This window comes from Apodemus sylvaticus, chromosome 4, assembly GCF_947179515.1.
Source record: "Apodemus sylvaticus chromosome 4, mApoSyl1.1, whole genome shotgun sequence".
Classification (NCBI taxonomy): domain Eukaryota; kingdom Metazoa; phylum Chordata; class Mammalia; order Rodentia; family Muridae; genus Apodemus; species Apodemus sylvaticus.
Window position 1 is genome coordinate 63,996,043 of NC_067475.1, and position 13,475 is coordinate 64,009,517.

At 42.2% G+C, this 13,475-nt stretch overlaps 1 protein-coding gene across 1 annotated transcript in view; it reads right to left on the minus strand.

Moving 5' to 3' along the window:
* Spag17 (sperm associated antigen 17) overlaps window positions 1–13,475 on the minus strand; it is a 206,915-nt gene that overhangs the window by 155,382 nt on the left and 38,058 nt on the right. The window contains exon 3 of the mRNA XM_052178557.1: window positions 13,084–13,170. Within this exon, the coding sequence (XP_052034517.1) occupies window positions 13,084–13,170 (87 nt within the window). The remainder of the gene's footprint in view (window positions 1–13,083; window positions 13,171–13,475) is intronic.

Below are 13,475 nucleotides of genomic sequence, written 5' to 3' on the forward strand. Positions count from 1 at the left end.
CCATGTCTACCTCAGTTCTGTTTCTGTCCTGAACATGATAGGAACTCCGTATGTGTGCTGCTTGAGGAAGAGGCTGGGTGAATGGGTACCTGCTAGAGTCTCCAGTCTGTGCTCAGGTGAGACTTGGGGAGGAGCATGCAAAAGGAAATGATACTGAAGAGGTCACAGGCTCTAGGCCAGTGCCCCTTTAGACTTTGTTCACCTATATATTATAGCAAAAAATATTTTATTAGGTATACATTCACTCACTTGCAAAAGCTGGTTACCAACCCCAGTTACAAAATGATCAACTATACAGCCAATAAAGCAAACTGGAAAGAGAGGGAGGGACTTCTTAGTCATGCTCATGGGCGTGGCCCATGGTGGGTTTGTGGTCACTAACAGTAGGTGACATCAGTTTAAATTAGAATGTTAATTATTACTAACAACTGACAAGTGAGGCTGAGGGGGGAGGGGAGATGACAAAGACACTGGAAAAACAACTGACTTTCTTTTTGACCTCTCTTGCCCCCTATCTCCAAGACATATCAGACTTAACCTATTCTAAACCGTGTTTCCAGCCCTTCCCTGGGTTTAGCCTCCCGTTGAAGGCTCAGAAGCATGAAGCATGCTTTTCAGCATCTTGAGGCAGAACTGCAGGGTCATGCCTGACTATTTTCCTCATTGCTTATAGCCAATTGGCAGCCATCTTCCAAGTTGGCTTAATGACAAACTGATTGTACCTCCTGAACCTGTGTTCTCCATCTTCGCTGGCCTCTACAGGCTTACCCAGTTCTTTGAGTCTGTCCTTCCTTCTCCCAAGGTCTCTTTACTCAGCAACCAGAAAATGTTCTTGGAACATCTGCTTTCCAAAGTCTTAACACCTTTTCCTTTCCTATTGGGTAAAGACGTGAATTTGTCCCTAAGATGTCCCTTTCTGCAATTCCAGCCTGTTCCTCCCCCATGTCACGGGCACACTGTCTTCTTCATTTCTCTAGCAGTTTTCTATCCCCACCACATTGTTTAACATAATGTTCCCTGTGCCTGAGCATTTCTTCTGGTGTTTTCTACCAGTTCATTTTCTCTTTTTGCTTGTACCTATTGTGGTCCGGCTGTGGCTGGTTCCCCAAAGCTTCACGTGCTAGAAGTTCTGTCCTATTGTGGAAATACTGAGCATCACAGGGACTCTAAGATAGGTATTGGTACTCACAGGTAATGCTGTCTATTGGGTTGGAATAATGCTGCTTCCTCCCTGGAGTCATTTCTTGCTTTCCAGGGAAGTCTCCCAAAAACAGGTTGTTACAGACAATTTATCCCGTCCTCTGAAGGAATGGCTCTCCTGCTTCCTAAGATCACTTGTACATATATGCTCATTCGGCACATGGCTGGTTTCCTTTCTGCTTCGTGGCCATGATATGATGCAGTGTGTGAGAGCTTTCACCAGGACAATGTCAGTATGATGCTGATTAGACCTTCTGGTTGCCAGAATAAGAAGCCAGATAAATGTCTGTTATCATAAAGTTCACTAATTCAGATATTTCTTCACAGCAATACTAACTAGTCTAGGACTATTGCCAAACTTTTCTTCATCTACAGCATTTTCTCCTTTAATTAGCCCCAATTTAAAATACTTAATTACTTCAATACATAATTGTGCACACGACAGATTTATTTGCTTGTTTGTTTTTTGATTAATGCCTACTGTTCCTGCTCAAAAACAAACTCTTGAGGGCAGGGCATTATACCTGTTTTATTCACCCCCCCCCACAAAAAAATCCAACCATAGATTTGGTTCTTAATAGACCATCACATATATGTGGAATGCATGGAAAATTAAACATTTTCTGCATTTTAATGACAAACTGATTGGATGCTTTAACCAAAGCTGTGTACCTCCTGCAGGACCAACCTATTACCTTTGTTTAAGTCAAGAATAAATCATGTCTTAAGAAAAAATGTCAGCCTAGCCTATAAAACTGAGAAAATTGCAGGTTGGTAGACTTATTTTATTTAACATTTTTATGTATATGTGAGTGTGTGATATATCACACATGTACGTGCACATATGTAGAAAGCAGAAGAGAATGTCAGGTGTCCTGTTGTCTCACTCCCCATCTTATTCTCTTAGACAGGGTCTCTAACTGAAGTTGGAGTTAGGCTGGCTGCAGTCTGGTCCCAAAAAACCTGTGGTCTCTTCCCCTCCTGGAGCTCTGTAGTTAGAGGTGCACATGTGTCCATGCCTGGGTTTTTACATTGAGGTTGGGGATTTGAACTCTGGTCCTCATGCTTGTGCAACAAATATTCTTGCCCATAGAACCATCATCCTGGAATTTAATTTTATTTCTGATTCATGTTGAAATAACAAATGTTAAATGAAGCAAAATATCTTAACTTCCAAAACTTCCAAAAAAGACTTGTGGTTGCTGTTCTAGTATTTTTATGTTCCCTATACTACAAGATAGCAGATTTGGTTTGATTGAAAATAGAAACAATCACTTTCATGGACATTTGCTCTGTGCCAGGTGCCAAATGTTTTCTATTTACTGTCTTATTTAGTCACAGCTACAGATGGATAAGGTCAATGTTCTTAGTTACAGGCTTTATAGAGGGAAAGCCCAGGTGCAGGGTAAAATTACAGGTCTGGTAAGCCATGCAGGCAAGGCTGACCCCAGGCAGCTTGATTGACTAGTGCATCTACCCAGTGTGTCTTATGTCTCACCAAGTCAAAAATGGAGGCTGTAGCTCTCTCCAATGGGTCAGCATTTCAGACAGAGCCCTGGCCTTTCAATTTTCAACCGATTTGGATGTGTACTGCAGTTATCATATTTACAGTAACCATGTAAATCTTCATTATAGAAATGCAAGATCCCTGTTTCCCCAAACACTTCGGGCAAAGGGAACTCATCAAACTAGCCCCAATGTGCTTGCCACGTGGTTTTACTGTGTTCCCACTTTCTTTGTGTTTGCCTTGAGTCAAAGGAGGAATGAAAAAAAAAAAACAGAGAACTACCAAAAGATTTAAACTTTAATTCTAATTGACTAGCATTACCTGTATTCATGACACTGTTAACTCACAAATACTTCCAGATTTTTAACTGTTTTCTGTCACATGTGATATAAGTAAAAGGAGGAGTGCCCTTGGAGTCAACAGATTACTCGACCTATGTGGCCATTAATTGACCTATATTCTTCCCTGTAAGTATCTTGTGGTAGGTAGATGATAGGATTAGGGTCTAAGCCAATTTGTACAAAGCCTGGGGTGGAGGAAATGCTAGAAGTTACCACTATTGACAAGTGAGGATTATGCAGTCTTATTAACTACAGACATAAAACAGCTTTTCTGATGCCTTCTGTAGCACCCATCTGATGGACTCTAGGGCTGAGGAGTAAAGTGAAAATGTATGGTTTATTTGGAAATTTAGTTATACCATATAATGCTTTGCTGGGGTAGACAGTTGAAAGAAGGCTTTGCTCAAACAGACATGTGAAAGAATGTTGACACAGACACATAAAAGAATGTTTTGCTGAAGCAGATACAGGAGAGATGTTTTGCTGAAGCAGACACATGAGAGGACATGGGACATTCACAAAGAATATGAATATGACCCCACAGACAGTGGGCATTGGTTCTGGCATTGGTTCACCTTGCTCTGCCTTGTTAGTCTTTGCCTTGCATCTTTGTGGCTGATCTTTGTTTGTTGTGACTTCTTACAGGGTAACTCACCAGAAAACATCTCATAATACTGGTGGCTTCTTGCTGCTTCTGTGGATTCCAGCCAATTGATGGAGCCTCATGGTTTCTTCTGGATGGAGTTGTTGCTGCTGATTGGTGAGTGGTGATTGCCTCATAAACTGGACTGCTGAATAGAACGAAATACTTCTAAACATGTCTACAACCCCGTTACCTATTAACCTTTCTTTTCCATTACCTCTGGAGAGTGATGGGATAAAAGATGTTGAAGCATTTACAAATCCTTGTTAAAGTAGGTTTTACAAAATCTAAGCCATCAATGGTGTATAGACTGTCAGAGAGGTCACTTATGTCTAGCAGAATCTTGCTTTTTCTTGTAGCTGATCTTCCGTTAACATTCTATCTTAGAAATATTGACTGGATTCCTGTCTTGACTACTCGCCAAACAACATGGCCAGTCACCCTGTAGTTGAACATCAAGTTTCTGGGTGCTACCATGTCCACCTCGTTCCTCTGGACTGAAGACTGTTTGCCATGTATGTGTGGTCAGTAGCTGTGAGCTGGGGTTGGAGGAGAGCCGGACTGCAGTGGGGAGTTTGTAGATGCCTTTGTCTGAGTGGTGCTTTTCCTTGAAAATAGAGCCATTGGTCTCAATTCTGAAAGGCAAACATATTTGCACTGTAGAAGTGCATTCCTAATGCAATGGAGCCCTGACCTTCCACAGATCTCTGCCCAGACTGGTCCTGCCTTGCAGGACTTTCTCTCCTGAGCTGCTCCAGCATCCTTCAGCACACGGGTGCCCAAGGTCATTGGATTGCTCTTTTTATCAACTTGACAAAGTTCACTTGTTTGCAATTCTTCATAACCTTCTACTCGGTGATGATTTCCTAGCATCTTCTTTCTCCACATCTTTTATTCTTTGGTTGAATATCAGATCCAAAACCGAAATATTGATGCAGTAACTCCCAGGGTGTTTTTTTATGGTCCCAAGGTGGTACTTCTTTGTTACAGCTCAATATTCCTACTTTTTATTCCAAGTCTCATTATTTTACATTTATAAATATCAAGCTGTATTAATTGGTTCCAGCTTTCAAAATGTTTCTACCCAGAGGTTATTTTCTCTATTTTCACAGTGGCTTTTGAGGCCTGGGCCTGGAGACTGTATGCGGGCCATATTCTATAGGCATCCTGGAAGGGCTGCTGTGGGGCAGAAAGGATGTACAGATTCTGGGCTCCACTGTATCCTTTGAAGGTTGGACTGGCTGCAATAGCTTCAAAGCATTTCAACAAGTTCCTAGGACACGACCATCTAGGCTCGCCATAATCAAGCCGTGGCTCACTGAGCAGCCTCCCACTCCTCCTGCTGCAGTCTTTAATACTTTCCCTACAAGTGAAGTTAAACTAACTGGCCTGTAATTTCCTGGTGGGTCCCTAAGCTCCAGGAAATAACGGCATTAGCTTGGCTACTTTCCAGTTCTTCCACAATGTTTTTGTTTTGCTTTCAAACTCAGGACTGAAAAGGCCAGGGAACTCTTCCTGCCCCCACCCTGCCCCTTCCCTTGTTTCTTTCATGACGTACTGTTCCTTCTGGTCTCAGAACAGCTGCCATTTTAATAATATCAAACCTCTTAAAAATTTTCACGCATTATTTCTTCCTATCTCTGAAGCATTTGTCTATTTTTTATTTTTGACAAGATCTACCCTCAATATAAAGGCTTACAGCGTTACTGCATGGGCTGTCGATCTGAAGCACAGTTTAGGAAATGCCTTTCAAGCTAGGAATCTAGAACACAGCAGCCTACTGCACTATAACAATCTACATTCTTGGAAATGACTCTTAGTCCTTGCTGGGGAAAACCTGAGAAATATGTCCACACATACAGGAGCAGAGAATCAAAACCCTGGAGCATTTAATCCATCAGGACATTGTAACCAATGCACCAGCAGTGTCTTAAAAATGGACCAAGTAAGACCTGAAGACAGAACCTTAAGACCCCTTACCTGTTTTTTATATTTACTCTTATTTATGTGCATATGTTGGTCGTGCATGTGTGTGTGCATGAATGTGTGTGCAAGTGTGCGTGTGTGTGCGTGTGTGTGTATCCCACATGTGTGTCAGTGACTACAGAGGCCAGAAGAAGGTGTCAGACTGCCTGGAGCTAGCACTGTTGTGAGCTGCTTTGCAGGTGGGAGACATATGCTGGCAGCTCAGGTCATTCAGAGAAGGGCAGGCAGCTCTAGCACTGACCCGTCCCTCCACCTGTCCCTCATCTTCGTAGACAGCACTTGGTATATTATTTTTGAAACTAATGCCAGCATTTCTTCAAGTTATGTCTTAGAAAAGCCCATAAAAATACTTTTTTTTAAAAAAAGAGAACAACAAACTGAATTGTGCCAAGCATGGTGGTGCACACCTTTCTTTCCAGCATTCAGGAGGCAGAGGCAGGTGAATCTCTGAGTTCAAGCCTAGCCTGGTTAATAAAGTAAGTTTCAGGACAGCCAGGGTTACACAGAGAAACCCTTTCTTGAAAAACAGAAAAAAAAAAAAAAAAAAAAAAGCCGGGCAGTGGTGGCGCATGACTGTAATCCAGGCCTCTGGGAGGCAGAGGCAGGTGGATTTCTGAGTTCGAAGCCAGCCTGGTCTACAGAGTGAGTTCCAGGACAGCCAGGGCTATACAGAGAAACCCTGTCTTGAAAAAAAACCAAATCCAAAAAAAAAAAAAAAAAAAAAGAAAAAAGAAAAAAGAAAAAAGAAAAGAAAGAAAGAAAAGAAAAACAGAAGCAAGAACAAAAAGCCTGAAATTGTTAAAAAGTAAATGTTTTTTGTTTTTTTTTACTCATGAGAGAAATTAATATTCCTTTACAGGTACAAACTTGCACAGCATCATATAGACTTTCAGCTTATCCCTGGCTTTATTGTATAGAAATTGAAAATTGATTTAAGAAATAGTTTATAAATTCCTGTCCCCCATTTATAGACTTTTTTTTTGTTGTTTTTTGTTTTTACTTTTCGTTTTTTAAGGACCGAATATGTCTTTTCTAAGGAAACCTCAGATAGCCATTCTAACCTCAGCCCACATGTCCAGCTGGGCAGGAGAAGCAGCTGCTGTGACAACGTGAAAACTAGAGTGGTGTGTAACTTAGGTGTTTAGGGTGGGAGGTTTCCAAGAGGAAATTGGGAAGGGGGATAACATTTGAAATGTAAATAAACAAAATAACGAATAAAAATTAAAAAAAAAAGATGTTTAAGATGGGAAACTGAGGTGCTTCTGAATTTCTTTTTTTTAAATTTTTTTTATTTCATTCGATATATTTTTTATTTACATTTCAAATGATTTCCCTTTTTCTGGTCTCCCACTCCCTGAAAGTCACATAAGCCCCCTTCCCTCCCCCTGTTCTCCCACCCATCCCTTCCCACTTCCCTGTTCTGGTTTTGCCCTATACTGCTACACTGAGTCTTTCCAGAACCAGGGGCCACTCCTCTGTTCTTCTTGTACCTCATTTGATGTGTGGATTATGTTTTGGGTATTCCAGTTTTCCAGGCTAATATCCACTTATTAGTGAGTGCATACCATGATTGATCTTTTGAGACTGGGTTACCTCACTTAGTATGATGTTCTCCAGCTCCATCCATTTGCCTAAGAATTTCATGAATTCATTGTTTCTAATGGCTGAATAGTACTCCATTGTGTAGATATACCACATTTTTTGCATCCATTCTTCTGTTGAGGGATACCTGGGTTCTTTCTAGCTTCTGGCTATTATAAATAGGGCTGCTATGAACATAGTGGAGTATGTATCCTTATTACATGCTGGGGAATCCTCTGGGTATATGCCCAGGAGTGGTATAGCTGGATCTTTCAGAAGTTAGGTGCCCAGTTTTCTGAGAAATCACCAGACTGATTTCCAGAGTGGTTGTACCATCTAACAGCCCCATCAGCAGTGGAGGAGTGTTCCTCTTTCTCCACATCCTTGCCAACACCTGTTGTTGTCTCCTGAGTTTTTAACCTTAGCCATTCTGACTGGTGTACGGTGAGATCTCAGGGTTGTTTTGATTTGTATTTCCCTGATGACTAATGAAGTTGAGCATTTTTTAAGATGTTTCTCCACCATCCGAAGTTCTTCAGGTGAGAATTCTTTGTTTAACTCTGTATCCCATTTTTAATAGGGTTATTTGGTTTTTGGGGGTCTAACTTAAAGAAATTCAGGTGGCCAAGAAACACCTTAAGAAATGCTCATCATCATTAGTCATTAGGGAAATGCAAATCAAAACAACCCTAAGATTTCACCTCACACCAGTCAGAATGGCTAAGTTTAAAAACTCAGGAGACAACAACAGGTGTTGGTGAGGATGTGGAGAAAGAGGAACACTCCTCCACTGCTGGTGGGATTGCAAGAAGGTACAACCACTCTGGAAATCAGTCTGGAGGTTCCCCAGAAAACTGAATGTGACACTACCAGAGGACCCTGCTATACCTCCTGGGCATATACCCAGAGCATTCCCCTGCATGTAATAAGCACACATGCTCCACCTTGTTCATAGCAGCCTTATTTATAAAAGCCAGAATCTGGAAAGAACCCAGATGTCCCTCAATGGAGGAATGGATACAGAAAATGTGGTGTATTTACACAATGGAATACTACTCAGCAATTAAAAACAATGAATTCATAAAATTTGTAGGCAAGTGGTTGGAACTGGAAAATATCATCCTAAGTGAGGTAACCCAATCACAAAAGAATACACATGGAATGCAATCACTGATAAGTGGATATTAACTAGCCCAGAAGACATTTTAGTTGATTTGGAATGGCTGGCAATAGTTTCCTTTTAATTTATAGTCAGGACTTGTATATTTGCAAAGGGAAAAGGCATATTCTCCACTTGGGTCATAAAGCATAGATGTACATAAAAAGACCTGGATATGTGCACTCGGTAAATACATGCTCAGTTAGAATGTAAAGAGCATACTTCCTCAGTATTAAAATTCTCATTCTCCCTCTCTCTGTTCCCTCTCCCTCTGACCCTTCCCCTCTCCCTCTCCCTTACCCCTCCCTCTTTCTCTCTGCCTCTCCCCTCTCTCTCTGCTTCCCTCTCCACCCTCCCTACTTTCCTTCCCTATGTGGGTGTTTTGCCTACAAGTATGCACACACACACACACACACACACACACACACACACACACATACATACACACATACACAAACAAACACATATACCATGTGTGAGACATCCCTGGCTTCCATGGAGGCCAGATGAGGATGTCAGATCCCCTGGAAGTGCAGTTACACACAGTTGTGAGCAGCTGTAGGTGCTGACAATTGGACCTGGCTCCTCTAAAAGCCAGTTGGTGCCCTTAACTGCTGAGCCGCCTTCCCAGTCCTTACAAATGCTCTCTTGTAGATCTCCATCTCCACAGTTTTTGAGTGTCACATCTAGGATTTAGTCTTTCCTAGCCAGTGTTTATTGTACTGTGGAGCTACACAGTTAGTGCACATTCACTGGGGCCTCTCCCACACGCGCTGAGACTTCTCCCACACTCACTGGGACTTCTCCCACACTCACTGGGACCTCTCCCACACTCACGGAGACTTCTCCTACACTCACTGAGACTTCTCTCACACTCACTGAGACTTCTCTCACACTCACAGAGACCACTCTAATTCATGTGACTCTCTTTTATCTACTCTTTTCCTAAAATTCCCTTTTCTACATTTGAACATCAGGATCTACCCTCCCACGGTAGTCAGCACTGAGACAAATGAGTTTTGGGTTCATGGTAAAACAGGAAAACTTGAAGCTGTGTATTTACCTGTTGCACAATTTAAATTACTTCAACTTCTAACTTTAGGTCTTCTAGTTATTGGACTTCTTAACATAGGTTCCCTGTGTATGAAATGGGGAGTTTTTATATTTCCTTTTAGACTGAGATGTGAGTTAACTTTTCTTCTGTTGTTGTTTTGTTTTGTTCTTATACAGATCAGAATGCCCAAGCCCTTTATTCTGTCTCTGCAGGTGCCATTGTCTCCTCAGACCTCTGGCTCCTCTCTCACACCCTGCCCTAGCTAATGCTAATCCCTTTAGCTCTCCAGACACTCCTCTGTCCCTTCTGGACCCCACTGACTATTTTCTGTACATGTTATCTCTTCTTCTAATGAGTGTCTGGTGAATACCTACTACATGCCAGCCTAGTTTCTCAAGTTTACTGTTTGTTTTGTCTATAATCCCAATGCTTCTCAAGCTCCAAGTCTTCACAATATCCACATATCCTTAAATAGCAGCGGGTGTGGAGATGCTGCTCTGATCAGGACAGGATCATCTCCGTCCTCAGTAGTGGGTGGTAAGAACAATAAATAATGGCTAGCACTCCTGAGATTACATATGATGAAGACTATTCTCTTCACATCCCTATATGAATACCTGGAGAGGTTTCTGGGAGATCAGGACATGTTTTTCAAAGCAGGAAGGTGAATGAACAGAGGAATTGCAGCGATACCTCAGGGGAAGTTACATTAGCAGAACACTTAGCAGGCTTTCAAAGGACGATGGTTTATAAATAGAGATGCTCGTGTATACAGTACCATGTCTACAGTACCATGTCTACAGTATCATGGCTACAGTATCATGGCTACAGTACCATGGCTACAGTATCATGACTATAGTATCATGGCTACAGTGCCATGGCTACAGTGCCATGGCTATAGTACCATGGCTACAGTACCATGGCTACAGTATCATGGCTACAGTGCCATGGCTACAGTGCCATGGCTATAGTATCATGGATACAGTACCATGACTACAGTGCCATGGCTACAGTGCCATGGCTACAGTGCCATGGCTACAGTACCATGACTACAGTGCCATTGCTATAGTGCCATGGCTACAGTACCATGGCTATAGTATCATGGCTACAGTGCCATGGCTACAGTACCATGACTACAGTGCCATGGCTATAGTGCCATGGCTACAGTACCATGGCTATAGTATCATGGCTACAGTGCCATGGCTACAGTATCATGGCTACAGTGCCATGGCTATAGTATCATGGCTACAGTATCATGGCTACAGTATCATGGCTACAGTGTCATGGCTACAGTACCATGACTACAGTGCCATGGCTACAGTGCCATGGCTAGATGAAATGCTAACATTTCAGGGGAAATTACACAATTTCGAATGAGTCTGTGTGTATACAACGCCAAACCACCCAAATGACACCTTGAGCGAATCACTCAGGAATGTGGGCTTTCTAGTCCAGACCCTGCAAATCTCCACTGGAAACATGTATTATGGCTGTGCCTTGTTCTGCTGCTCATGGGTAAGCAGCACTGTGATGGGGTCTTGCTTTGACTGGTGGCTACTAACCAAACACAAGCTAACAAACTAGGAGTCAAACAGCTTCACTCCTGTTTAAAGAAAGAAAGACATGACTCTGGTTTAATGTCAAGGAGAATATCCTACAAGTAGAAATGAATATGCAGTTAGATTTAGTGTCTTTATGGTATTTTTACGCTCTTAATCCAAAATGGAGATCCAGAAGGAAATAAGGCTCATGAACTCCCCCAGGCCAAGTTTCTTTATTATACTATCCCTTCTCCCAGTGGCTAAGCTTCTTTGGAATACAAAATGCAAGACTTCTTAATTGCTTTCTAAGGCGCCTGTCTGCAGAGGTTTCCTATTTGCTAAGACCTTGCACGAAGAAATAGGCTGCCCGCTTGGCTCACATGTCCCGAGGTTCCCGAAGACTCTTGCTTCTGAGCCTCTTCTATGGCCACCTACGCGTCCTGCTCCCCACAGGCCTGGGTTGTGCCTTTTCAGTTGTGAGATGAGAAAGGCAAATGTAGCTCTCTCCAGATGTGACCTGTCCCAGGCCAGTGCTGACCAGGAGCCCGTGTTTGCTTTGTGCCCTCTGTCATTCCTGTTCCAGTGATTGATGGTAATGGATTTCTGGTGCCTCTAAGGCCCAATCTCTGTGGTGCTCCACCCTGCCTTTTTTTTCCCTTCTGGAACCATTCAGAAAACCAAGTGTGGGAGGCTTCTTGCCCAAATGCTCCAGTGGAAGAATGTGGGGGAGCCAGATGTGAGAGGGACCTCCCCTGAGTGAAGAATATGCCGCCAAGAGCCCCAGCACATGTTGGGAGGGATGGCTTCCTAAGCAAACCCTGGATTTGTAGCATTGTGTTATCCCACATCCAAGTCAAAATGCCTGTCCAGATTAAACGTCAAAACTGCCCTGTTATCATCTCTGTGTTTTACTGGGTATCTTTGAAGAAGAAAGAATCCTTTGGGGGCCTAATTGATCCCAGGCCTGATACTTGGACATGGATTTCCATGACCACTTCAGAAGAAAAAAAAAACCCACTATTTTAAATCCAGGTATCACAAAATGTTTCAACCGGTGAGCACACATTGAGAACATTGTAAGGAATGATGGGAGGTGTGTAATTTGACTATGCTAGCAGAGTTAGTTTGCCAAGACAGTGAGAACAGTGTGGCAAGAATCAATGCCAAGACATTTGCAGTACTGTCAAGTACCAACGACTACACTGAAACTTGCTCAGACGGTACTCAGGCTTTCTACAGAGGTCACTATGGGATCATTCAAGACCCAGAGCATGAAAACAATTTTTCAGTCACCAACAAAATGAATCAAGTTTGCCTTTGAAAAGTCCCAACACCCTCATGTTTTAAGTCTGTACGGCCATAAAATAGTGACTAATGAAGTGTAAGTGATATTGTGATTAATCACTGGATTTTTATATCTTTTGAAAGCCCTAAGTTAGATATTAACAAGGAAGGGTGAGAAGACATCCTTTGGCACTGAGCCTAAGCTGTAAGCCTTTTGCACAGATACACAGGCACACGAGCACATAGGCACACGAGCACATAGGCACACAGGCACACAGGCACACGGGCATACGGGCTGGGCTTTTGTATCAAGCATCTGCTGGCAATGGAGTGTGCCACTAATTTGAGGGAAATCACAAGTTTTACACTGGTTAAAGTGAGATGTAAACTGTGTATAGTTTGCTAACTCTTGGAAAATCACTCCAGCTGAAGGCTCGCTCTTTCTTGTTTCTCTCCAGGAGCTAACACTGAGAATGGCTCCCGTTGATACCATTGCATATTCAGTCATTATCCCAGAAAAGTACAACTTAGTGCTTTGGTATGTAAGTGCTCATGATTTATGTTTTTTAATTGGGAAAATGATAGTGTAAATAATCTAGATAACTCTATTCTTTAAGGTTTATTTGTGGAGAATATATGTGTCTGTGTACTATGAGAAACAAACATAATGAACAGTGGAAATTTACTTTGAAAACTGAATTACATTTTTTAAAGTATCGTGCTGGACTCCAGTTTTCATGGCTGAACTAATATTACAAAAGTCTCTTTGACAGACACAGTCACTCACCTCATAATGTAAGGGTAAGCTGCCAGTCGTGGGCTTTTTCCCTTTTTTAGCTGCTGCACCTCCAAGAAGTGTCTGTATTTCATCCATCTGCAATAAAGTTCAATTAACTTGTAATGGATGAAAGATTAAAGGGACACAAAGATCTGTGAAACTTTCTAATACATCAGTGAATTAAGTTAAGCCACCAAGGAACTTAGCAAGAAGATAGACGTGGTATTTATAACCTCTCATCAGGGTGCTGGTACCTGCACGTGTGTGTGTGCCACCTGACAGCTCTTCTCCAATACCCTAATCACCCTCTGGCTTGGGCCGGCTTGGATTCTCTATAGACATCATTTTTCAATTAGTCATGTGCCTTATTTAGTCTACTCCTTCATTATTATTATCTAACC